The 23,767-nt window shown below is 42.5% G+C and overlaps 1 protein-coding gene across 1 annotated transcript in view; it reads right to left on the bottom strand.

Annotated features, from left to right (window-relative positions):
- Window positions 1–15,408: 15,408 nt before the first annotated feature.
- EDNRA (endothelin receptor type A) overlaps window positions 15,409–23,767 on the bottom strand; it is a 40,572-nt gene continuing 32,213 nt past the window's right edge. Inside the window, exons 6-8 of the mRNA XM_063135378.1 lie at window positions 22,657–22,790; window positions 20,927–21,035; window positions 15,409–16,865 (exon numbers count right to left, since the gene is read on the bottom strand). Coding sequence (XP_062991448.1) covers window positions 16,725–16,865; window positions 20,927–21,035; window positions 22,657–22,790 — 384 coding nt within the window. The 3' untranslated portion in view covers window positions 15,409–16,724. The remainder of the gene's footprint in view (window positions 16,866–20,926; window positions 21,036–22,656; window positions 22,791–23,767) is intronic.

Below are 23,767 nucleotides of genomic sequence, written 5' to 3'. Positions count from 1 at the left end.
ATATTTTTCCCAGCTCACTTTGATTCAGAAGGTTTATTTTCAAAACAAATTAAAATAATAGTAATTTAAAGGTAATATAAATATTGCTCTGATCCAGCTAGTGGCACAATGAAGCAGATTTTCAGGTAGTGCTTTCCACATGTGAATCCTTAGTCTGATCCAACAGTTGTTACTATTTATTCATTTATTTCTATACTTCCCAATAGTTGAGGCTCTCTGGGCGGTTCACAACAGTCCACAAAAACTACAAAACTACAACTTTACCAACATTATAAAACAACATTATAATAAAACATGTTCTAAAAAAATAAGATACATTTAAAATAATTAAATAGCTAAAAATAATTTCAGTACCCAATTTCAGTAGCAGACCTGTTCAAGACAACTGACATGAGTGCCCCATCATATGCCATTAAATGGGATTATTATTATTATTATTATTATTATTATTATTATTATTATTATTATTATTATTATCCCGCCTTTTGCCCAGTACTGGGCCTCAAGGCGGCCAGTAGAGTATTAACCTGGTGCCAAAAAAACATGACAGTGTTGGAGTCAGGAAGGCTTCGCTGGAGAGCTCATTCATGGACTCATACAAGGACAGCACCATGTACATTGATGGTGCTATATAAAATAATAATAATAATAATAATAATAATAATAATAATAATAATAATAATAATAATAATAATAATAATTCCATAACCAGAAGGCCACCCTCTCTGTAATTGCCACGTTCTGAGCTTCCCTCAGAAGAGGTACTTGGAGGAAGGCCCCAGATGTTGATCATAGGCCTGTGTAGGTGGAGAGAAGTGTTCTGGCAGGTATTGCGGACTCAAGCTGACAGGTATTGCGGTCCCGAACAGTTGGGATGTGAAAAACTATGCCAATCACCTTTTTGGGAAGGAGAGTTAGGGAAACTGGGTTTAGTACCCATGGTCCCTCTCCACACCAAACACTGGGATGTGTGCTGCTTATTTTTCAGGGCTGTGGATGTACACTATTGGCTGGTTTTTCCATCTTTATTGATAAGGGACTCGAAAAACTGCCTAATAATGAGTGCTCCTGGCAGATCCACAGTTGAGCAAAAGCTGCCTTGAGCACCAGTACATTTCCTCATTCTATTATTATTATTATTATTATTATTATTATTATTATTATTATTTATTTATTTATATAGCACCATCAATGTACATGGTGCTGTACAGAGTAATACAGTAAATAGCAAGACTCTGCCGCATAGGCTTACATTCTAATAAAATCATAATGAAACAATAAGGAGGGGAAGAGAATGCAAACAGGCACAGGGTAGGGTAAGCAGGCACAGGGTAGGGTAAAACTAACAGTATAAAGTCTGCACAACATCAAGTTTTAAAAGCTTTAGGAAAAAGAAAAGTTTTTAGTTGAGCTTTAAAAGCTGCGATTGAACTTGTAGTTCTCAAATGTTCTGGAAGAGCGTTCCAGGCGTAAGGGGCAGCAGAAGAAAATGGACGGAGCCGAGCAAGGGAAGTAGAGGCCCTTGGGCAGGCGAGAAACATGGCATCAGAGGAGCGAAGAGCACGAGCGGGGCAATAGTGTGAGATGAGAGAGGATACCATTTTAAGATACTTTCCACATTTCTGTAACCATTCTGTAGCTTAATCTTCCCCAATCTGGTGCTCTCCAGATATTTCTGGACTACTTCAACTCCCAGCAGCCCAGCCAGCAAGGCCAATGGTCAGGGGTTGTAGCCCAAAATATCCGGAGGGTACTAATTTGGTGAAGGCTGCTGTAGCTGCTTTATGTGATAAAAAGTAGTCAAGCATGTAGTTCCAGAGAAGGAGAAGTTGTCCTCTTTGTGCACATGATGTAGGATTAACAGACATAAAAGCTTCCTTCCTTCCAATAAACTCTGCTTATATATTTGTAAATCAATAGATTATCAAAAAAAAGTCAGTTTCCAGTGTGCTGTCTCATTCCAGTGTTCTCTTTCTCTCATCCTCTGAAGGTCTCATCAGTTGTGAAGTGGGGAAGGCTTAGGGATGGACAAATCAGTCTGTTTCCGACATCTTCATTCATAAGCCTGTCCTTTCCTGTTTCTGCAGATTTTAGAAAGCCACTGTGGTGTAGTGGCTAGAGTGTTAGACTGGGATTTGAGAGATCCAGGTGTTAGTCCCCACTTGACTGGAAGCTCACTGGGTGATTTTGGGCTAGTCACAGACTCTTAGCCAAACCTACCTCACAGGATTGTTGTTGTGAGGATAAAATGGAGAGGAGGGTTCCTGAAGAAGGAAAAAAGGCAGGATAAAATGTAATAAATAAAGAAATTTAAAAATATATAGTTTTGAATGACAAAACACATTTCTAAATGCATTTTCTTTCTTAAGTATGCATTTCTAAATGTATTTTATTCTAAAATATGCATTTTGGTGTACTTTTAAAACCAAAACTGCATTCATAGAAGGGCAAAATCTGGATAACTCTGTTCCAGTCCACACATTCATCCAGGATGATTGGTTCACTTTGAAATGCTGACCAAATCAAATCCTTAAGCATCCCTATGAAACCCTTTAAGCTTAATGCTATCTTGGCCTAACATCTGTTCCTCTACAAGGATGGTTTTCCACTAGGGATATTAAGAGTAATACTGTAACTGGGATAAATATGATGAGAAATGTGACTTGTTTTTAGAAAGATGGTGCTAGAAGTTTCTCCATTCCCATACACAATAATTTTTATATAACCTTAAGTTTTATCTTTATCTTTTGGATGAAGAACATTGCTTATGTAATTTGCCTTGGCAAGATAGAAATGATGTATCATTTCAGTTCTCATTCAGTGTTTTGTGAGAGTAAACTGTATTTTCCCAGTGCCTGCAGGACACATCTTTAGAAAGACCTTAATAGATAATTGGCTACAGACAATGAAACTCCAAGACAGTGTTTTATGTGTTTAATAGGGCAGCTGAAAGAACACCAGTCCCAAAGCTTGGGTTATTTCTGCTAGCCTATGTCAAAATCATTGAAATAGGTTTCAGTTTTACACAGTAGGTTAAAAATGTCCATTAAACAGTGTGATCTCCAAACCACTGGAAGGAGCAATCCTACATCCCGTAGACAACATTTGTTTGTTTCCTGGATCCAGGCTTGTTGACAGGGTTCCAAGTAGTGCTGGCTGAAAACTGCCCCCTGTTTTTGGGAACTTTCTCTCTTCCTGCAAAAGAGGGATTGTTTTTTCTGCCTTTTTTGCATGGGGGGGGGGAATTCAGAGAATTTTCTCCTTGCACAGGGTTTCCGCATAACTTTTTAAAGTGTAGCCAATTGCTGAGGGGTTTTCTTCCTATTTTTAAGTTGTTGTTTTTAAAACACCCACCCTTCCCTTGGGATTTGGAGGAGCCCAGCAGTTCTTAATGAATGCTTATTGGAAACCATGGCCACAGCTAGACCTAAGGTTTATCCTGGGATCATCCAGGGTTCGCCCCTGCCTGAGCACTGGATCCCCTGTGTGTCACCTAGATGAACACGTTTGACCCCTGGACAATCCAGGGATAAACCGTAGGTCTAGCTATGGCCCATGTGACCTCTCCCTCTCCAATAAGCATCCAATAAACACTCCTGGGGTCCTGAAAATGCCGGGGATGTTTTAAAAAAGAAGAAGAAAGAAGACCTCCCCCTTCAACAACTGGCTGCATTTTAAAAGGTATGTGGAAAACCTGTTCCCTCCCCAAAGAGAAAATTCTCCCCTCTGTCGGCCTCTTTCTGTTGGGTTATTGTGCCAGAACTTTTCTCTCTCTGGAACTTTGTTTGTGCTCAGAAACAAACACACATCACGCAGGTCTTACACAGCAGAGCTGGTTTATTTCCTTCAGGCTTCTGTGCAGTTCAATTCAGATCAGTTCAGATCAGCACACTGAGGCATACACAGAGAGCAGTGATCAGAGAGCAGTGATCAGAGAGCAGTGATCAGTTAGCAGTGATCAGTTCCATTTTACACAAGTGAGAAACTATATACACATCTTATACAATTCTTATCTACATTACATACAGCTGTGATGAGGCTAACTTAGAATCTTGGCAAGGTTCCCAGAACAGCCTCTATCTCAAGGTAATTGCCCACAAATAGACTTTCTCTGTTTAACCCTGAGATAGCCATAGACACACAATTTTAATGACTAAGCAAGTATTTCTTTTCATATACTTAACACTTTCGCCTGAGTTTTCGTTTTTCTCCTAGCCCCCCACAATATGCTGAAAATGGAATGGTCAAAAGCTGGGAGCCAGGAAACCATGCTCCCGGTCAGCTCCCATCACCCTTGTAGCGGGTGTGGAGAGAACCACACTTGTAAAGGTGCAAGGAGATGCAGAAAAGAGGCGTTCCCAGGGGCAGGGGCGGGAGGAGACTGGTGTGGCTGTGTTACATTGCTTCCTCTTTCCTACCTCTCCAAGGCGCTGCTGCTAGATGGGCAAAATTGTCCAACTAGCAGAAATGCAGGACAGACTGGAGTGCCTGCTCACAGCTCCTGCTCTGCATAGGATTCCTGTCAGCCTCCAAATTTGGAAGCTGCCAGGAAGCACAATAGGCTTGCACCCTTAACCAATTTTCTTTTCTAGAACCTATAATAAACAGTACATCAATGTTCTGAAAATGGTTGAGTTATCATTGAATGTTAATGATTTTACTAGTATATTATTGTACTTACTGATTTAGAGTCTTAGGGCAACATCCACAGCCAGATGCCACAGAGCAACTAAGTCCACCTTGCAAGCACAAGCCATTAGGGGCGTTCTCCCTGCATATGATTACAATTAAGGGGATAGTGGGGATAGCTTGCTAGCCCTGCCCTGGTTGTCAGAGGGCATGTCTAGATGGGGGGATATCCCAGGGATTGTCCTGAGATTGTCCCAAGACCATCCCTGTGCATCCACATGATGCACAGGGGATCCCGGGGGCAGGGAGGGATGATCCATCCCTTTCCCTGGGATAGCCAGGACAGCTTTAATCCCAACTTCAGGATCGTCCCTATAAATCACTGAATACAGTGATCTGCTCTAAAACTGGCATGCCTAAAGCCCTCTTTAAAAGTTGTCACAGTGCCAATTTTCATGTGTTTATCTTTAAAACAGCTTTAAAATAGCTTCGGCTATTGGGCGGTATAAAAAATGTAATAAATAAATTAATAATAAAACTGAGGGAGCTGTAAGCATTTCTGTTAATAGTGGTTACCCAAATACTGAACAGTTCTTTGATGGGTTAATTCAACAAGGTGGAGAGAGGGACCCACCCCTGGAATCGAGGCAGAGAAACACCTCTATAGAGCTCCAGATCAAATTTTGAGGCAGAGCATTTTGAGGCACACCCTTACTAAAGGCTACTGAGAATTTCCAAAGTAAGTCAGCATTAGAAAGTGATTTTATCACTTCATCCTTTCCCATTTGTCTGTTCGGTTTATGCACGAACATAAAGAATTACAACTGGAGTATCTGCAAAGTTGAGTCAAGGAATTTAATTTTGTTAAGGCCAAATTGTGCATGCTGAGATCTGTTATAAACTGTATTCGTTATTTCACATTGATAAAAGGATTGGGAAGTAGTTGAGAGCAAAAGTTGGGGGGCGGTAACGACTTCAAAGGAAGAAATCTCTGTACAGAGCTGCTTTTATGGATTAGAGGGTAAAGAGGGGAATAATTTATTGAAGGGCAGGGAGGTGGGGGTTGTTTATTCCTTTTTTCTTTATCTAGTAGTTAGTCAATAGCTCTGCTTGGCCTGTTTTGTGAAGATGAAGTGTATGTGAAATTGTTACCCAGCAGATCTCTTTTTGATACACTTTCAGTTTTTTGGTAGGATGTCTCACTATCCACTATCAAGACATCTTCAACACAGGTTTTAATAAAATAAGCTATCAGTCTGATTAGAACCCCCACCCCACCCCATTATGGCATGAATACCATTATGTCTAGTTTTCCCATTTCATTTGTATATTTGTCCTTCAAGTAAAACATGGAGCTGGTAATAGAGCTGTGGGTGGGGTTGTTGCACAGTACCTATGTATTTGTTTTCATCATTATTAATTTATTTACAGTATTTATATTCTCCTCCCCATTCAAAATTTCAGAGCGGTGTACAAGATAAAATACAATAAAAACAGAATCAAACACCTTAAAATAGATTTTTAAAGGCAAAATGAAAGGTGAATTGTGGCTGGTCATTAAGGAAAGGCTTCCTGGAACAATGACGTTTTCAGGAGGTGCCCAAAGGAATACAAAGTTGGTGCCTGCCTGATCTCCAGAGGCAGAGAATTCCTTAGGAGGGGCCCACCACACTGAAGGCTTTTCCCCAGTGGACTCCAATCAGAGGATGGATCTATGTGGAACCACCAGGAGCATGCCCTCGGATGACCTCAATGACCGGGCAGGTTGGGAAGGGAGAAGGTGCTCTCCCCATTGAAAAATTTTGGAGCAGTGTACAAGGTAAAATGAAAAAACAAAACAAAACACAGAATAAAAACAGTTAAAACAAAATTTAAAAGAAGCAATAACAGTAATCCAAGGCTGCATGTTAAAGAAAGGCTTCTTGGAATAAAGATGTTTTCAGGAGGCGCCGAAAGGAGTACAAGGTTTGCACCTGCCTGACCTCCAGAGGCAGGGAATTCCACAGGAGGGGCGCTACCACACTGAAGGCTCTTCCCCTGGTGGATTCCAATCGGAGGATGGATCTAGGTGGAACCACCAGGAGCAGGCCCTCGGATGACCTCAGTGACCGGGCAGGTTGGTAAGGGAGAAGGCGCTCTCTCAGGTATCCTGGTCCCAAGTTGTTTAGGGCTTTGTACACAAGTACAAGAACCTTAAACCTGGCCCGGTAGCAAATAGGCAGCCAGTGCAGTTCCCTCAGCAGAGGAGTTGCATGCTGGAAAGGGGCAGCTCCAGACACCAGCTGAGCTGCAGCATTCTGCACTAGCTCCAGCTTCTGGAGCAGCTTTAAGGTCAGCCCCACATAGAGCGCAGTAATCCAATCTTGAGGTTAGCAATGCCTGTACCACCATGGCCAAGCTATCCCTGTCCAGGAGAGGCCGTAACTGGCAAACCAGCCAAAGCTAATTAACATGAGTTAACATTAGTGTAGCCTCTGGTGGAATGATTGACCATTAAATGATCAGAGAGGCCACACCTTCCTGGCTTAGCAATCTTTATTCTAAGATACACACACAACATTTTTCTAACTTGAAGAAATAAAGAAAAGAACCCAAAAGAGGGGAGAGAAAAAGGAGGAACAAGGAGAGAAAGAGAAAGACAGAAAGGAGGGAATGAGGAATATAAGAAAGAAAGAAGAGACAGAAAAAGGGAGAAGGTGGAGGCATTACAAGGAATCTATAAAAATAAAAGTAGATGTGTGTCTGTCCATCTATCACTGGAATAGCTCAAAGACTATGCAACCATGGGCTAGATCTATACTAGTGCTTTGTATCAGTACTGAAGTGTACTGATAACTGTTTGGGACATTACACATTTCATATACTGCCTTTCCAGCATTATTTCCCAGTTTTTATTCCATATTATCAAAAATGTTGCAACATTGTGGGTGCTATGAGATATAAATGTGCAAGAAGGATATAGTATTACCATGATGGGATTGTATTGATGTGGCTTGAGGTGTAGGTCTGACCCTAGACTCCTGAAACATGGCATGCATACAAAGGGGACTTTAAGGATGTGCACCTCAATGTTATTTGGTTTTAGAAACAAATTAATTAATTAAAATTAATTTAAGTGTTTCTGATGTAGCCATGCAAATAAAGGCACCAGTACATCTTCAGCCACCAGGGGCAGACATTCCTAACCATCACATAGATTTGTAGTCCATACAGTTTGAAGCCAACCATGGGAGATTTGTAGGCTGAGAGACAGAGTTATGGGCATGTCCTCTTCCCCCTGCTGTGGGGTAGCTCCCCTTCAGGGGAATGGAGTGGATAGATGACTCCTTTAAGGGGCTGTAGGGTGACCATATGAAAAGGAGGACGGAGCTCCTGTATCTTTTTAATATATATATAATTTTTATTGATTTCACATCTTAAAATACAACAACATAATACTAATTAAAAACACATCATTACATAAATTGCTTACAGTTTCACATTTGTAATTATCATTTTTACATAATCACATAACATAAGTGCTCCCCTCCACCCTTCGGGATCTATTCCTGCTTCCAGAATCTCATTGTTTCTTCTGGTGGTGGTTTTCCACTCCCCTTAGATAATACATATTCTAGGAACTGTTTCCAAATTCCCTCAAATTCATTTACATTTGTTATACCTTTTCTCCTGTATCTTTAACGGTTGTATTGAAAAGAGAATTTCAGAAAGTGTCATTTGTATGCATGCAGCACCTGGTGAAATCACAACCTTTTCTATACAACTGTTAAGGATATAGGAGCCCTGTCCTCCTTTTCATATGGTCACCCTGCACATCACCCTGAATGCAGACAAACTCCACCCCTACCCTCTTTTTTTAAAAACAAACAAACAAACAAACAAAAACACAGAGAGGGATAGGTGGCTTCGTCAGCACCATCTTGGAAAACTATGTTATAAACCATAAAAAACAAACAAAATTGTGGAGAATGGTGCTCATCATTATTCACAATCCTGGATCTCAAGAAGACTTTTATTATTTATTTATTTATTTATTTACAACATTTCTATACCACTCAATATCTAAAAAAGATTCCAGCCAAATGTGACACCTCTTCACCCACATTGTTTATCCCTATAGTAATACTCGGCATTGCTATCTGGAGAAGGAATTGCTTTTTCCCAGGTGCAAAATGTTGCTGTTTGAATTTCACGAAATGTGATGTCACCACGGGAGACATGAAGCATCTATGATGATCAAAAATGAGTACAACTCCACACTTACAGTAGAGGGAAATGATTAGGTTGAAAGATCTTCATTAATTCAATGTTCCTTGAGATCATAAATAAGTTTGTACTGAAAACAACCTTGATCCCTCACAAGAGAATGGCAGAGAAACCAAAATAATGGAAAGGCTGTTGATTTGACATGTTTCTTTAAAGGACACCTACCCCAAGGAACAGGCTGGTCTGGAATTCCATCATAGCCAAGTACATACTTGTGTGTATAAGATCCCAATGGGATCTGAAATTTTAGTTATATATTTTATACTAGGGTGACCATATGGAAAGGGGGACAGTGCTCCTGTATCTTTAACGGTTGTGATGAAGAGGCAATGGGGCAATATTGGGGTAGGAGTGCTGTCATAGGGAGAGCACCCCCTATTTCACCCCATTAGTCCAAACGCTCAGGCAGATCCCTATTTTTATAAACTGGAGATGCACAGCTGTGCATCAGCAAAGTAAAAGATCCCAAAAATGCACAGTTTTGGATATAAATTGGAGTGAATTAACACAGCATCAGAGGAATTAATTAACCTAATCCTGCCCTCTGCCTGGCTACTTAAGAGCTACTTAAGAGCTATCATGGTGCCAAGTTTCATCCCTATCCTTAAAAATGAGGGAGATGTAAGCATTTTAGTTACTTTCCATAGACTAAAATGGAGCGGTTATCCCAAAATGGAGCGGAGCTTCGATGGGTAATCCGACAAAGCAGAGCAATGGAGTCGCTCCGAAAATTGAAGCAGAGAAGCCGATCATCAGAGCTCTGCTTCAAATTTCAGAGTAGAGCAGACACGCTTCGTATACAAAAGGAAATTCCTTAAGTGATAGCAGCAGGTTGGTATTACTGGCAATAGACCACTCACTCCCAAAGGGTGAGGTGTCATACTACTATATGGCTTGCATAATAAAAAGAAAATAACATACAATCATTTTATTCAGTTTACAAGTGTGGTAATGGAAATATGGTTTTTAGGGTGACTCGTGAAAATGCCCTAAAGCACAGACTTGAAGGATTGAAAAGGAAGGAGAAGAAAGGAATATGAATTCAAATATAGCACTTTGCTTATGGTTCAAGTTAAAACCTTTGTTGTGTGAGGTGATAAAACCAGGAGTATAAATGGTTTTCAGGAGAAATCTAATTGTTAGCTTGTGTTCTCATATCAAGGCATGTTCTACCACATTGACACAGAAACTAACTCCACTAAGTCAAACCCAGGAAAAGTATACACACACACACACCTATCTAGGATAATGACTAGGTTGTTTGGAATAATAATAATAATAATAATAATAATAATAATAATAATAATAATAATAATAATAATTTACACCATGCTCTTACACATTATTACAGAAAGAACTATGTCAACACATTATATTTTGCTAGAAAACAGGACACATACATATGTATATAAACAGAAGGAAGCCAAAACAAGAAGCACTTACCAAAATACATGCAGGACAGTTTTTATATATACAAATTGCAATGTTAACTTCTGTCTGTCTGTAAACATTTTAGAAATTCTTCAGCTGATGTAACTAGAGGCACTTTGCATTTGACCTTGTAAATTATGTACGGAATGGTATCTTCAACTTGAAATACAGATGAATGCTTAGATCCACATGGCTATTTTCCTTTGTTAGGCCTAGCAGCTGCTATAAATCTCTTTGCAGTTTTCTGTAGCGTGCCTATTGTATATTACACTGCTGTAAGTAATTCATTTTGCTGGCTAATAAAATGTTACCTGCATGGCAATAACAGCTCAAAAAACCCTGCCACACAATAGAAGTTATGACAATGATGAGGAAGTTATCACACATTTATGTGGATAAAATTTCACATTTTTATTGTATTTATCAGTTGCCGTTTCCTTCAAAAGATACTCAAGGCAACATACATTGGTTCAAAACGTAAAAGTGCTAACATATATTAAAAAATTAAAAACGTTGAAATGCCATAGAAGCACAGAAAAAGTCTGTCTGGTTTATAATTGTTGCAGTTAAATTCTGGACACTGAAATATTGTGTACTCACAACAGACGAGAAGAGCTGGAACCACTGTGATTTGTCCTGGCTCAGTCCACATTCCCCTAACTTCTAAGTCCTTTCCAGATATTCTTTCAATGTGATCCCTCTTTCCCCACCTACATTGAAAGCACATCTGAGAGGGACACTAGTCACTGATATAAGTGTAGCATTGGAGACAGTATTAGCTACTACAGATTATTTATTACATTTCTATAACACTCAATAGCCAAAGCTCTTTGGGTGGTTCACAACAATTAAAACCATAAAACACAACACGCTAAAATACAATATAAACATTTAAAACTATAGCATAAAATGAAAATAAAAACAAACATAAAACCTAGGAGGAGTGCAAAGGTTTAAAATACAGTAAGAGATTTAAAACAACAGAAATGGAAAGATTAAAATGCCTGGGACAAGAAGGTCTTCACCTTGTACAGAAAAAACTGCAATGTAGGTTCCAGGTGAACCTTTCTGAGAAGCTCATTCCACACTGGGGGTGCCACAACAGAAAAAGCCCTCTTCTTAGTAGCCACCTACCTCACTTCCTTTGGTGGGAGCTCCCATCAGAGGAATATTTAACAAAAAACAGAAGGAAGTTATTGCATAATTCAGATTCTCTCAGATGAATTCTGTGATACTGACTGAGATGACAAGATATACCATCTCAAGAGAGAAACTGCGTATGTGGCATGTACTCTGTAGAAGACCTTGAACATTGTTTCTGAATATTTATTTTGTACTGCAGACATAGGGAGAAGTTGTTTATAGCAAAATTGGGGTGCTGAATGGTCAAATATAAGCAATGTGGAAGCTGATGAATACTTCTCACAGATGTACAAGTACAGACAGCAAAAGCAAATTAGGATTTTGAATATACTTTAAGAAGTTGCTTGTATTTACTGATTTCTGTTTATTGGTTTTGTAAAATGTGTTGTGCAAAATCTAATCTAAATCTAAACACATTTGCAAGAGTTGCTCCAAAACCACCACACTGAGCCTCCAGTACAAGACTGTCTCTGCAGAGGCCACCAGTGAGGGAGGAAGCAGCAGCCAGGCACCTCTGCACCGTGCCTGGGCCCAGCTCCAGCTGAGAGCCCCCTCCCTCCTGCTGCCAACTGTCTCTGCAGAGGCCACCAGTGAGGGAGGAAGCAGCAGCCAGGCACCTCTCCACCGTGCCTGGGTCCAGCTCCAGCTGGGAGCCCCCTCCCTCCTGCTACCAACTGTCTCTGCAGAGGCCACCAGTGAGGGAGGAAGCAGCAGCCAGGCACCTCTGCACCGTGCCTGGGCCCAGCTCCAGCTGAGAGCCCCCTCCCTCCTGCTGCCAACTGTCTCTGCAGAGGCCACCAGTGAGGGAGGAAGCAGCAGCCGGGCACCTCTCCACCGTGCCTGGGTCCAGCTCCAGCTGGGAGCCCCCTCCCTCCTGCTACCAACTGTCTCTGCAGAGGCCACCAGTGAGGGAGGAAGCAGCAGCCAGGCACCTCTGCACCGTGCCTGGGTCCAGCTCCAGCTGAGAGCCCCCTCCCTCCTGCTGCCAACTGTCTCTGGAGAGGCCACCAGTGAGGGAGGAAGCAGCAGCCAGGCACCTCTCCACCATGCGTGGGTCCAGCTCCAGCTGAGAGCCCCCTCCCTCCTGCTGCTAACTGTCTCTGGAGAGGCCACCAGTGAGGGAGGAAGCAGCAGCCAGGCACCTCTCCACCGTGCCTGGGTCCAGCTCCAGCTGAGAGCCCCCTCCCTCCTGCTACCAACTGTCTCTGCAGAGGCCACCAGTGAGGGAGGAAGCAGCAGCCAGGCACCTCTCCACCGTGCCTGGGTCCAGCTCCAGCTGGGAGCCCCCTCCCTCCTGCTACCAACTGTCTCTGCAGAGGCCACCAGTGAGGGAGGAAGCAGCAGCCAGGCATTTCTCCACCGTGCCTGGGTCCAGCTCCAGCTGGGAGCCCCCTCCCTCCTGCTACGAACTGTCTCTGCAGAGGCCACCAGTGAGGGAGGAAGCAGCAGCCAGGCACCTCTCCACCATGCGTGGGTCCAGCTCCAGCTGAGAGCCCCCTCCCTCCTGCTACCAACTGTCTCTGGAGAGGCCACCAGTGAGGGAGGAAGCAGCAGCCAGGCACCTCTCCACCGTGCCTGGGTCCAGCTCCAGCTGAGAGCCCCCTCCCTCCTGCTGTCAACTGTAACTGCTGAACTTTACAACTAAGATTGTAGTGCCTGAATTTGCTTTCCTTTTCCCCTCCTCCTCCTCCCTCCCAATCCCCTTTCCTTTTGTGTCATGTCTTTTAGATTGTAAGCCTGTGGGCAGGGACTGTCAAGAAATACTTTTGTAAGCCGCCGTGAGAGCCTTTTTTGGCTGAATGGCGGCATAAAAATCCTTAAATTAATAAAAAATAAATAAGACATATGTCCAAAAAAGCAAACTTCGGAATTCATTGTTGAGACATGTTAGGTCGCATATTCATACGAGCAATATTGAACTGGATGGATACGGCCATAGCTAAATGAGATGTTGGACATCTATGAGGTCTCTAACTTTTTAAAAAAAAAAACTTAAAAGCAGTCAAAGAGAGCATCACGTAGGTACAGGGTCAAGTGTTTGTGGTAGAAGCAGGGGGAGTTAACCTGTGCTGCTGTTCTGGTACAAATGGATTTTCCAAAGCTGCTCCTTGATCCATAGGGGAAAATAGACCAGAAACTTAGAACAGCTTCAAGGGGAAATTTAAATCAGAAAAATAGTGTGGGGATAATTTCTATAAACGTTTTTAGACACGTACATTGATACAATGCCTTTTATTTTATTTTGACACAAGGCAGCTTATAAATACAACAATAAAAGCAATAAAATCAACAGTCAAATCCACACAATAAAAAGTACAGTTTAAAACAAGTAAACAGGCCAGCATACAAAATGGTTAATAATCAAAAAGTCTTCCCGAATAAAACTGTTTTTAAAGCACACTTAAAAGCACCAAGTGAGGAGGCTTGACAGATTTCCCCAGGAAGGATGTTCTACCACCATCTTGGTGCTGCCTCAATAAAAGGCCTCCTCTCTTGTATTTCCAAAGCAGATGTAATGTAATGGAAGTCTAGAAAGCAGAGCCTGGGAAGATGATGTAAAATCCAGGTAGGTCCATATAGATGAAGGCAGCCCTTTAGGTCACCGGGCCCTAAATCATTTAGGGCTTTAAAGGAAGCTGCCTTATACTGAGTCAGACCCTTGGTCCTTCTAGCCCAGGATTGTGACACTGACTGGCAGCAGCTCTTCAGGGTTCCAGGCAACATCTCTTATGCCTACCTGGAGATGCCAGATATTGAACCTGGCAGCTTCTGCATTGAAAGCATATGCTGTTTCATTGAGCTATGGATCTTCCTGCTATATCAGTGTAACTGATATAGGCTTGGCTTGGCATTATATGAGCTCACCACTTTGCTCTTGCTAGCAACCTGATAGCCACATTTTCCAAACTGTCTTTAAGGGCAGCCCTATGTGGAGAGCATTGTAGTAATCCAGTCTGGATGCAAAGGATTAAAACCTTCCTTCCAGCACCATGGCCCCAATTAGATTTCCTTTAAAAAAATGCATGATCCTGGTCATGGATTTGCTGTGACACCTCAAGTTTGACTTTTGACTCTTGATGCATGTCTTGAACTTCATTGATGCATATCTTGAACTTCATTGGGCCCACTCGTTATTTATATTTAGAAACAACACTCTAGAAGCCACATTTGCTTACAGTCAAGTTGAAATCCTCCCACTCTATTCACTCTCTATTACGGTTCTCCAGATTTCATGGAGGGAGCTTGGTTGCTCCCACAGTAGAGGTATTCCGAAAGAAGATTGTGCCACAACTATTGTACAGTTCAGAGATTTGGGGATACAGTAATGTTTCCCCCCTAGAAGTGGTGCAGAACTCCTTTCTGAAATCATTACTGGCTCTCCCCAAAGGTACACCTGCCCCATTTCTAAGAGCTGAAACTGGGCTAATTTCTATACAAATCGGGGCGCATGTTGCACTAGCCCTATACTGGCTGAAGCTGGGTAGGATGAGTGACTCCAGACTCCCAAAAATGCTTCTTAGAACAACTACAATCTTTTTCAAGAAGCTCTTAGGCAAATTCAGTCAGTATGATACTCTATCATTACGGGGTTGATGTGGAAGCTCTTCCAAATTATTCCTCTAATAAAGTTAAACAACTTATTAAAGAAAAAAATTATCTTCACTCCAAATGGCGAGACCTTCATTTACTTTCCCAAATGGCATATTCCTCCTGGTACCCTATATTTAAAACATCTTTTGGGCTGGAGCAGTATTTTATCAACCTCACGTTGGCTCCACTCCAAAAAGCATTCACAGCTTTGCGGTTTCAGTCTATGCCCTCTTCCTATTTAGAGGGAAGGTTTAATAACACCCCGGTGCACCAGGGACTTTGTATCTGTGAGTCAGGGGAAGTGGAGGACAGTCAACATTATCTGTTGCGATGCCCTATATATATTTCACTTACTTATTTTAGCTTATTTATTTTAGCTTATCTTTTTACTTGTTTTTATTATGTCAAATTGTGATGGCTTATCGCTTTTAGCAATAAAGATTTCATTCACCTATTTAGATGCTCACAACTACAGCTGTATCAGGAACAATGTGTTCTCTAGATTCTACTGAGGCACAAACTATTTATCCCATCTCCTGTGTTAGATAATTAATAATTTCCATAAATATAGGGGGGGGGATCTATTTTAGAAGTTTCATTCTTTTGTTAATTTTAACACCCCAGTTTTAATCACAAAGGATTTGTGACTCATTTCAATAGAACATTATCCCAAGTAAACACATAGTTGGATGGTGCCCAGTGTCACGGGGTGTCCATGGTTCAGGATTTGTCCGAAACATAATCACACAACAAAAGTTCAAGATGTAAGGTTCTTATGTACACCATTGTAATACTGCAAATGTATCTTTTTAAATGGAATATAATTTAAAAGCAATTTTGTACAAGTGACCACTGTCTCCAAATACTTCCGGTAATAATGTAGTATGTAATCCATTCTTACTGTTGCATTCCCATTTCAATTTGCAGTTATCAGATTGCTCATGGTCTAAAAAGGATATAGTTAGATGAAACAGCTAGTGAAATATGAATGGGTCATGAAAATCACATTTATGTTGATATATACAAATATACTTGCTTTGAAAAGGGTGTGCTTAGCTATTATACTACTACCTTTTGGGCATTTGTTTATGTCCTAAGTGCCTAATATTGTTGTTATTTCAGGTCCACGCTTATATAAATCAGTGACTAGCAAAGTGCTGCAAATGATAATTGTCCAGTTAATGTCTCATCTGCGATATTCATTAAATAACATCCTGCTGTGGTCTGGCGCATACACCCACACACACAAAATGCTTCATGCTGAACATGCTTTTAAATGTGGAATATATGTACTAAAATATTTCATGTCAAACGAATGGCAGCACAGAGGAGCTGTAGGCCCTACATTTTCACAATCTTAAAGAATCCATCATGACTCATATCAACTTATGAACTTTTTTAACATGACAGCATGCACAACACACTTACTGAACAATTCCATCTGGAGTCTGCAAACACTCCTCAGACTCTTCTTGTTTTTACCAAAGGGCGGATTTCTTTGTAAGAAAGAGGAACTTCCATTTGGATATCTGTACAGAGCTTCACCTGTATACTATTTGGCCATCTTTGGAATTAAGTGCTAGGGCACAGAGCTTCCAAATGAAATATGTTTACTGAATACCAGATAGCCTTCACAAATTGTGAAGTACAGTTTCCGTCGTATCTCAGTTTAAGCTGTCTTTGTGGATGCTCCGTTCTGTGTTGAGATTGTTCAGTTCATTGTTTTTCCACTGAATGCTTGTTCCATTCATAGGAACAGACGATGTTTGACTTCCTGTCTGGTAGCACATACAGCAGAGGCATGACTGGCAAGAGAAAGGATTCCAAACAATATTAATCTTCCATTCCTTTGTGAAGGATCATCCCCTGTCTTCAGTGGAGTGCAGAAGCCTCCAGAGTGAAGCAAGCAGAAGTGGGCATGGGCAGAATTAGACTTTTAAAATACTGAAAGATTTTCTAATGATACCAAACACAGCCTCAATTCAAACATCAAGCCAAATCATGGTTTGTGATCTAACTTGAGAACCCAAACCATAGCTGGAGCTACCCAATCTGCAGCATGGTTGGAGCTTCCAAATCTAGAGCAGGCAAACCATAGTTTTGAGCATTCATTTTCTATTGTCTTAGAATTCATCTTTGTAAGTTCAATCCAGTCTTAATAATGCAGCAGTCTCTGGTAGGGCTGTGCAAGCTTTGGGCCTCGGATTCGGAAATCTAAATCACAGAGGCCATTTTAGGATGGATCCACCATTTTATTGCACAGCCCTAAGCCCCCCATACAGCCTACACCTCTCAGTATCCTGTGCCTGGGAGGGCTGTACATACCAGGGCCCAGAAGCAGTAGGAATTCCGGAAGTAGCTGTCGCCATCACCGCCTCCTCTATGTGATGGCCAGTCTCCTCCTCTGTGTGATTGCTGGTCACCTCCCCCGTGCAATTGCTCTGTGATCATGCAGAAGAGGTGGCCAGCGATCATGCAGAGGAGGAAGCTGGCCATCACGTGGAGGAGGTAGTGGTGGTGACTTCCGGAATTCCTACTGCTTCTGGGCCCTGGTATGTACTGCCCTCCCAGGCACTGGATGCTGGGAGGTGTAGGCTGTATGGGGGGCCTAGGGCTGTGCAATAAAATGGTGGATCCATCCTAAAATGGCGGATCCTTCCTAAAATGGCCTCTGTGATTCGGATTTCCAAATCCGAGGCCCGAAGCTTGCACAGCCCTAGGCAGGATCTACACTACTGCTTAAAAGTGCTTTATAACAGTTTTGACAATTGTTGGGGCCCAGGACACACTCCATATACCGTTTTCAAAACTGTTATAAAGCACTTTGAAGGAGCAGTGTAGATCAGGCCCTAGTCTCTGGGTGCTGAGCTATGGCTGTCATTATGGTTAGTCCGTGCCCATCCCCTTACTTTTTCATTGGAGTGGAGCCTCGCTCTTGTGCAACTGGGCTCACTGCTCCCCCCCCCCCCCACAAAAAAAGGTGTCCGTGATGTCCTTGCTTCCTTCCCGGACGTCGCGCGCCACATGTGAATCCAGGGGGAGGATCTCACAATCAGCATAATTGGACCTCCCTAAGGAGGTTCGCTTGGCACCTACGTTATATGCTTTTAGACGCTAGGTGAAGACCTTTTTATTCTCCCAGCATTTTAACAGTCTATAAATAAATTTTAACTTGGTGTTTTAAATTTGTAATTTTGCATTGCTGCTGTTTTTATCTGGTTGAACTTTCATATTGTATTTTATATTATGGTTTTATACTGTTGTTTTATACTTTGAATGTTTTTAATTTTTGTGAACCGCCCAGAGAGCTCCGGCTATTAGGCGGTATAGAAATGTAATAAATAAATAAATAAATAAGCATATCGCGAGATTATCCCTCCTCCCTCCTTCTACACCCTTAGGTGTAGACATGCCCTAAGATGAACTCTTCCCGACTACACTGTTGAATGCAATCCAGTTTACTAGGCGGGCCACCGGTTTATTAATAAAAGATCTCCAAATAAAAACATCTATAATCCATGCATTATGGGCAAAATCTTTACAGAGATTGGGGCACACTTAAGACAATTAGTTTCAATGTGTTTAAATGCGCCTAACTCTGTAATGAATTGTGATTTTTATGTTTAGTTGAAAAGATTGCAATATAAGATATGATTAATTTTCTTTGTTCAACCTTCCTCTACTCTCATCTCAACTGCTGTTGCTGCTTATACTTTCCACTAGAAGTGGGAAGAACTAGTGCTGCTGGCCCTTTGGCCCTTACTATGTTGGAAATATGGCCCCTATTAAGAGAGAGTTGCCAGTCAGAGCACAAAGCGTACTGCCACAAATTGGGATGTACAAAATGTGACTTGCATTTCAGCTAATCCTCTTCTCTACTTAAGTTAAGAGGTCCCTCAAGACAGACATGAGGAGATTGGCTTAATTGAACAAAAATAAGTGGTTGATGAGAAGGGGATTAACCTCTTTCATATGGAATCAGAGAACAGATGGAATAAGGCAGACAAGTCAAGTGGACTGCATCGTGGAAGAAATACGCAAAGGCTGAGTTGATAACTTTGAGCAGATTAGTCTGAATATGACAATGTAACATTCCTGAAGTCTCCTTCACTTTGGCATTTTACAAAAAGCCTTGGAGTGGGGATTTCTCTATGGGAAACTGTCTCTCTCGAAGACACTGGCATGGGTAATTTTAAAACCTTCCGTTGTTGTGTTGTTAATTTTTAAGGTCAAAAACATCTCGTCTGATCTGTAGTATGGAATGAAGAAACTCACAGGGCATGTCTACACTGGGGAGGGAAGGGGGGAGGATCCTCCCCTTTGTCCACACGCAGCGTGCAACGTCCAGGGATGAAGGAGGACGTCGCACCCGTATTTTTTTTTAGTTACTGAAGATGAGCACACGAGTGCTCCAACGAAAAGGTCAGGGTTTTTTTTGTTTTTTTTTAAAAAAAAACCTTTCCCGCTCCCCCCACCCCACCCCCAATGGGCACGGAATGCCTGAAGAGCTCTGTGCCCCATGCCCGGTTCCCAGCTCTTTGCATTTACTTGCGAGGAGCCGGGACAAAACTGGGACAGCTGCCTACACCTCCTGAGTTCTCGGGACGATCCCGAGACTGCAGGAAAAATCGGACTAAAAACCATCCTGGTTATCCCGGGGAAATGGAGGGATCTTCCCTGGATGCACAGGGATGAGCCCGGGGCAATCCCTGGGATAAGGCATGGTCTAGACATGTCCACAGTCTTATTTCTCAGATACTGCATAGTTACTGAAGAACCATCTTACAATTTCCTTTGTCCATAAATAGCTACATCACAAGTATTATTTGTGAAGTAGCTTACAGTGCTGGTGCAACTATGGAATAAATCTCTCACTATCCCAGGCAGATTACTCAGTTCTGAGCTTTTCTACATGAGGCATTTATCGTGTGCTTGTCATTCTCTACTCATGGTTGTTTACAGGTTCTTTAGGCAATGTTGCGACCCTCCAGTTTAGCTTCTGAGTCCAATCAGCACTTTTGGTGTGTGTTTTTCAGAGCAGGGAAAATCTGGCATTTTATTGGGAAAGCGAAAGAAAGTGCAATTTTCTCTTGCGTATTTTCACTATTCCCCTATATTGCAGTACCATCTGGAGGTTATGTAGCAGAAAAACAAGAATGGAAACACTTTTTGTTTAGTGCATGAATCTCAATTCTGCAATAAAAGTTGAAGTAGATACAGGGGATTAACAGCCTTGTGTGGAAAAGTTCTCTGCTCTCTAAGGCTACTGTTCTATAACCCAGTCTTCACCAACCTGGTGCCCTCCAGATGTGCTGGACTGCAACTCCCATGATTTCCAGTCAGCTTGGCCAATCGCCAATTATGGGAGTTGCAGTTCAACACAACTGGTGTCAGCTTGGGGGCCGACTGCATAACCACTTACCTAGGAGTCAGTCCCATTGAATTCAAGGGGACTTAGTTCTGAGTAGACACGTATAGGATTGCATCAGGGATACACAATGGTTTAATAATATATAGACAGACCATAAGAAGTTCAGGCAAATGTTGTTGAACTTTTACTTAGGTAGAGAATTTCATGCTTTATTACTAAAAGATTCTTATGGCTTTCCAAGTGATAGTTAAAAGTATGTGATGAAGAGTCAGTGGGTGAGGAAAATAATGAATATTCCTTCATGATACTCTTTCACGTTTTCTCCCTTAAGAGTGCAGCCCTGTGCATGTTTAGACAGAAAAAAGTCCTACATCTCCTAGCATTCCCCGGCCAGTTGTTTTAAACAAGCATAGGATTGTACCCTAAATGTTTCTTTATTTTATTTTTTTACAGCTTAACTTTCAAGTGTTTTCTCTGAGACATCATGGTCCTTACCTGGAAACAGTTTTTGAATTTCTTGCTCACAAAATAGAGTGCTATAGGGTTTATGCAGGAATTAATGGTTGCGAGATTAATGCCAATGTAATCCAATGTCAGCAGAAAGCTAGGGTTAAAAGAAAGAAAAACGTTACAACCTTTATCATGCTGGAGAAATATTATTCAACCACCTATAACTTTGTGAAATTCCTAAATACACCACTTGCTGGGGAACATGGGTGGGAGGGTGCTGTTGCTTGTGCTTGTGGTTCATTGGTTGACAGCTGGTTGGCCATGTGTGAACAGAGTGCTGGACTAGATGGACCCTTGGTCTGATCCACATGGCTCTTCTTAAGTTCTTATGTCCATTGTTTATAGCTGGGGAGGTTTAGGATGACACAATGCAGGCTGTCTGCCAGCAAAGAGGAGGACTGTGGGGTGGGGGGCAGGGGAACTCTGTTGTGACTATATCATTGGTGCACACCAGTGGCGGCTGGTGGCTCTGATGTTAGTGGGACTTCCGCACCTTGGATAGCTCCTTTAGAGTTCTGACTGGTTCTGACTGAAATCCAGAGCAGATTCACCATCCCACTGGTACAGACTGAAGATCTTTCTGTACTATTACAGATTTTAAACTGTTTCTTTATAGTGGTGGTGCTTTTTTTATCACCAATATTTGTATTACCAATATTCTAAAATTATTGTTCTTATTGATTTTCTGTTTTGATTTCTGTCAGCAATTGTACAACAGCAGCATTTATTTATTTATTTATTTATTTAAAACCTTTATATCCCGCCCTATCAATAAGATCTCAGGGCGGCGTACAGATAAAAGCATACAGTGAGTGAGTGAAGGCATGGTACATTTGTGGAGAATATCAGGAACAGGAGCCTTCCTCACACGGGTACCTTCTAGATGTGTTGGACTACAACATGGCTGGGGATGATTGGAGTTGTAGTCCATTGCATCTAGGGCGCCCATGTGGGGGAGGCTGTTGAACAGCAAGCATCCAGTCAACAGGACTGCAAGTCAAGTTTCCTCAGGAAAGTGAAAAACTTGAGCTAAGCTTTGGAGTCTCTTTTCTAAAGGGAAGGAAATAAAGCGGGGTATTTTTAAATAAGCTCAATAACTCATACCCACTAGAGACTATTTGGACAGGACAAACTCATGTAAGGATCTTGAAGCATTCTGAGGCAACCCACCTGCTGGGCTTCCAGTGAAAAGGAACACAGTGGTCCCATGAGTGCCTTTTTATTTTCCAGTGTCTGAGTGCAAATGGCTGAGGGCCAACTGCAATGTAATATTATATGTTTTTATTTTTCCTTCATAAAACGTCCATGTCCAGAACCACCACTCAATACATATTTCAAGCACTTCCTACATTTTTACTAGATATGCCCTTACATGTTCACCCACACTCAGCAGCATTTCGACATCCAAATGTGCCATATAATGAAGCACAATGTACCCTGATGGTGCTATAAATAACACTAGTAATAATAAGTAATTATTCAACGTGACCTAGATAACAATCTGTTTAAAAAGAGATGTCTGCTTTTTGAAGCTGGCACTAAATCTTGCTGGCATGGTTTACCATGGAGGAATCAATTTGATCGCTTGACTAGAAGCAATAAGGAAGTAGAGACAAGTGGAAACATTCATGTAGAGCAGAGCCAGTAACATCCCAAGTAGCGTCTTCCATGGAACTAAAGTTAAATTTAAATGATGGTCCCAAACAAAATGATACCTGAGTAGTTCGCATCTGTTAGGGTTGTCTTCATGGTCCAACATCTTCTTCAGAATCCGGCTCAAATGGAGGGGAAACCAGCAAATGGCAAAAATGACTACTAAGCAGAAAACTGTCTTTGCAACTTCTCGTCGCTAGAGGATGAAAGGACAAATAAGCATGTGAAAAAGGTGAGCCACGGAAGCACAAAGCTACTGAGAATAAAAAGGAAACTGCCTAAATATAAGGAGGCAGGGCAGGGAGCCTTAGGGCCTTGCTAGACCTGCCGGCTTACGCCGGCAGGGAGGCGGGGCCGAGGCACGCTAACGTTAGCGCGCCTCCCCCAGGCTACCACACGGCGGACGTGTAGGGACGTCGCGTCCCTGCGGCGTCCGCCATTTTTTTTTGTTTGTTTAAAGGGGCCGGGTGCGGCCCGAAGACGGCGGACAAGGTAAGTGGTTTTTTTATTATTTTTTTACGGGGGGGGGGCGAAGGATGACAGGGTGGGTGGCAGGGTGGGTGGCACGGGGGGAGGGCGGGTGCGATCGCACCGCGCGCCGCCCAAGCCCGGGCAATGTCTGGCATGGGGCGGCATTGCCCGGGCAAGCGCCGCCCCATGCCAGGCATTGCCCGGGCGGTGCGCGGCGCGATCGCACCCGCCCTCCCCCCGTGCCACCCACCCTGTCATCCTTCGCCCCCCCGCCGATGGGCACAGCGCTCCTATGAGCGCTGTGCCAGGTCTGCGGCTTTTCGCGGCTCCTCGCAAGTAAGCGAGGAGCCACGAAAAGCCGCGGAACTCTCCACACTTTCCCCAGCCCCGGCCTGAGGCCGGAGCTGGGGAAAAAGCGCACCATAAGCGCATTGGCTTATGGCGCGTTGGAGGAGGCCTCAGCGCGGCCTGTCTCCGGATTCCCCTGTGCGTCATCTGGACGCACAGCAGGGAAGCCGGGTCAGAAGGCGCGCTAAGGCCTCGTCTAGGAAGGCCCTGCGAGAGCATGGTTATTATGCATATAGATAGCGACTGATTTTGCAATGATTATTCAGGGAAATGAAATATACTGGGAATTTTTAATGACCAGAAAGCTGACCCATTACAGCACGATTCTCATCAATGCTTCTTAATTCCTGGATT

Source organism: Elgaria multicarinata, chromosome 10, assembly GCF_023053635.1.
Source record: "Elgaria multicarinata webbii isolate HBS135686 ecotype San Diego chromosome 10, rElgMul1.1.pri, whole genome shotgun sequence".
NCBI lineage: Eukaryota > Metazoa > Chordata > Lepidosauria > Squamata > Anguidae > Elgaria > Elgaria multicarinata.
This window is presented reverse-complemented; position numbering and strand designations above follow the sequence as displayed.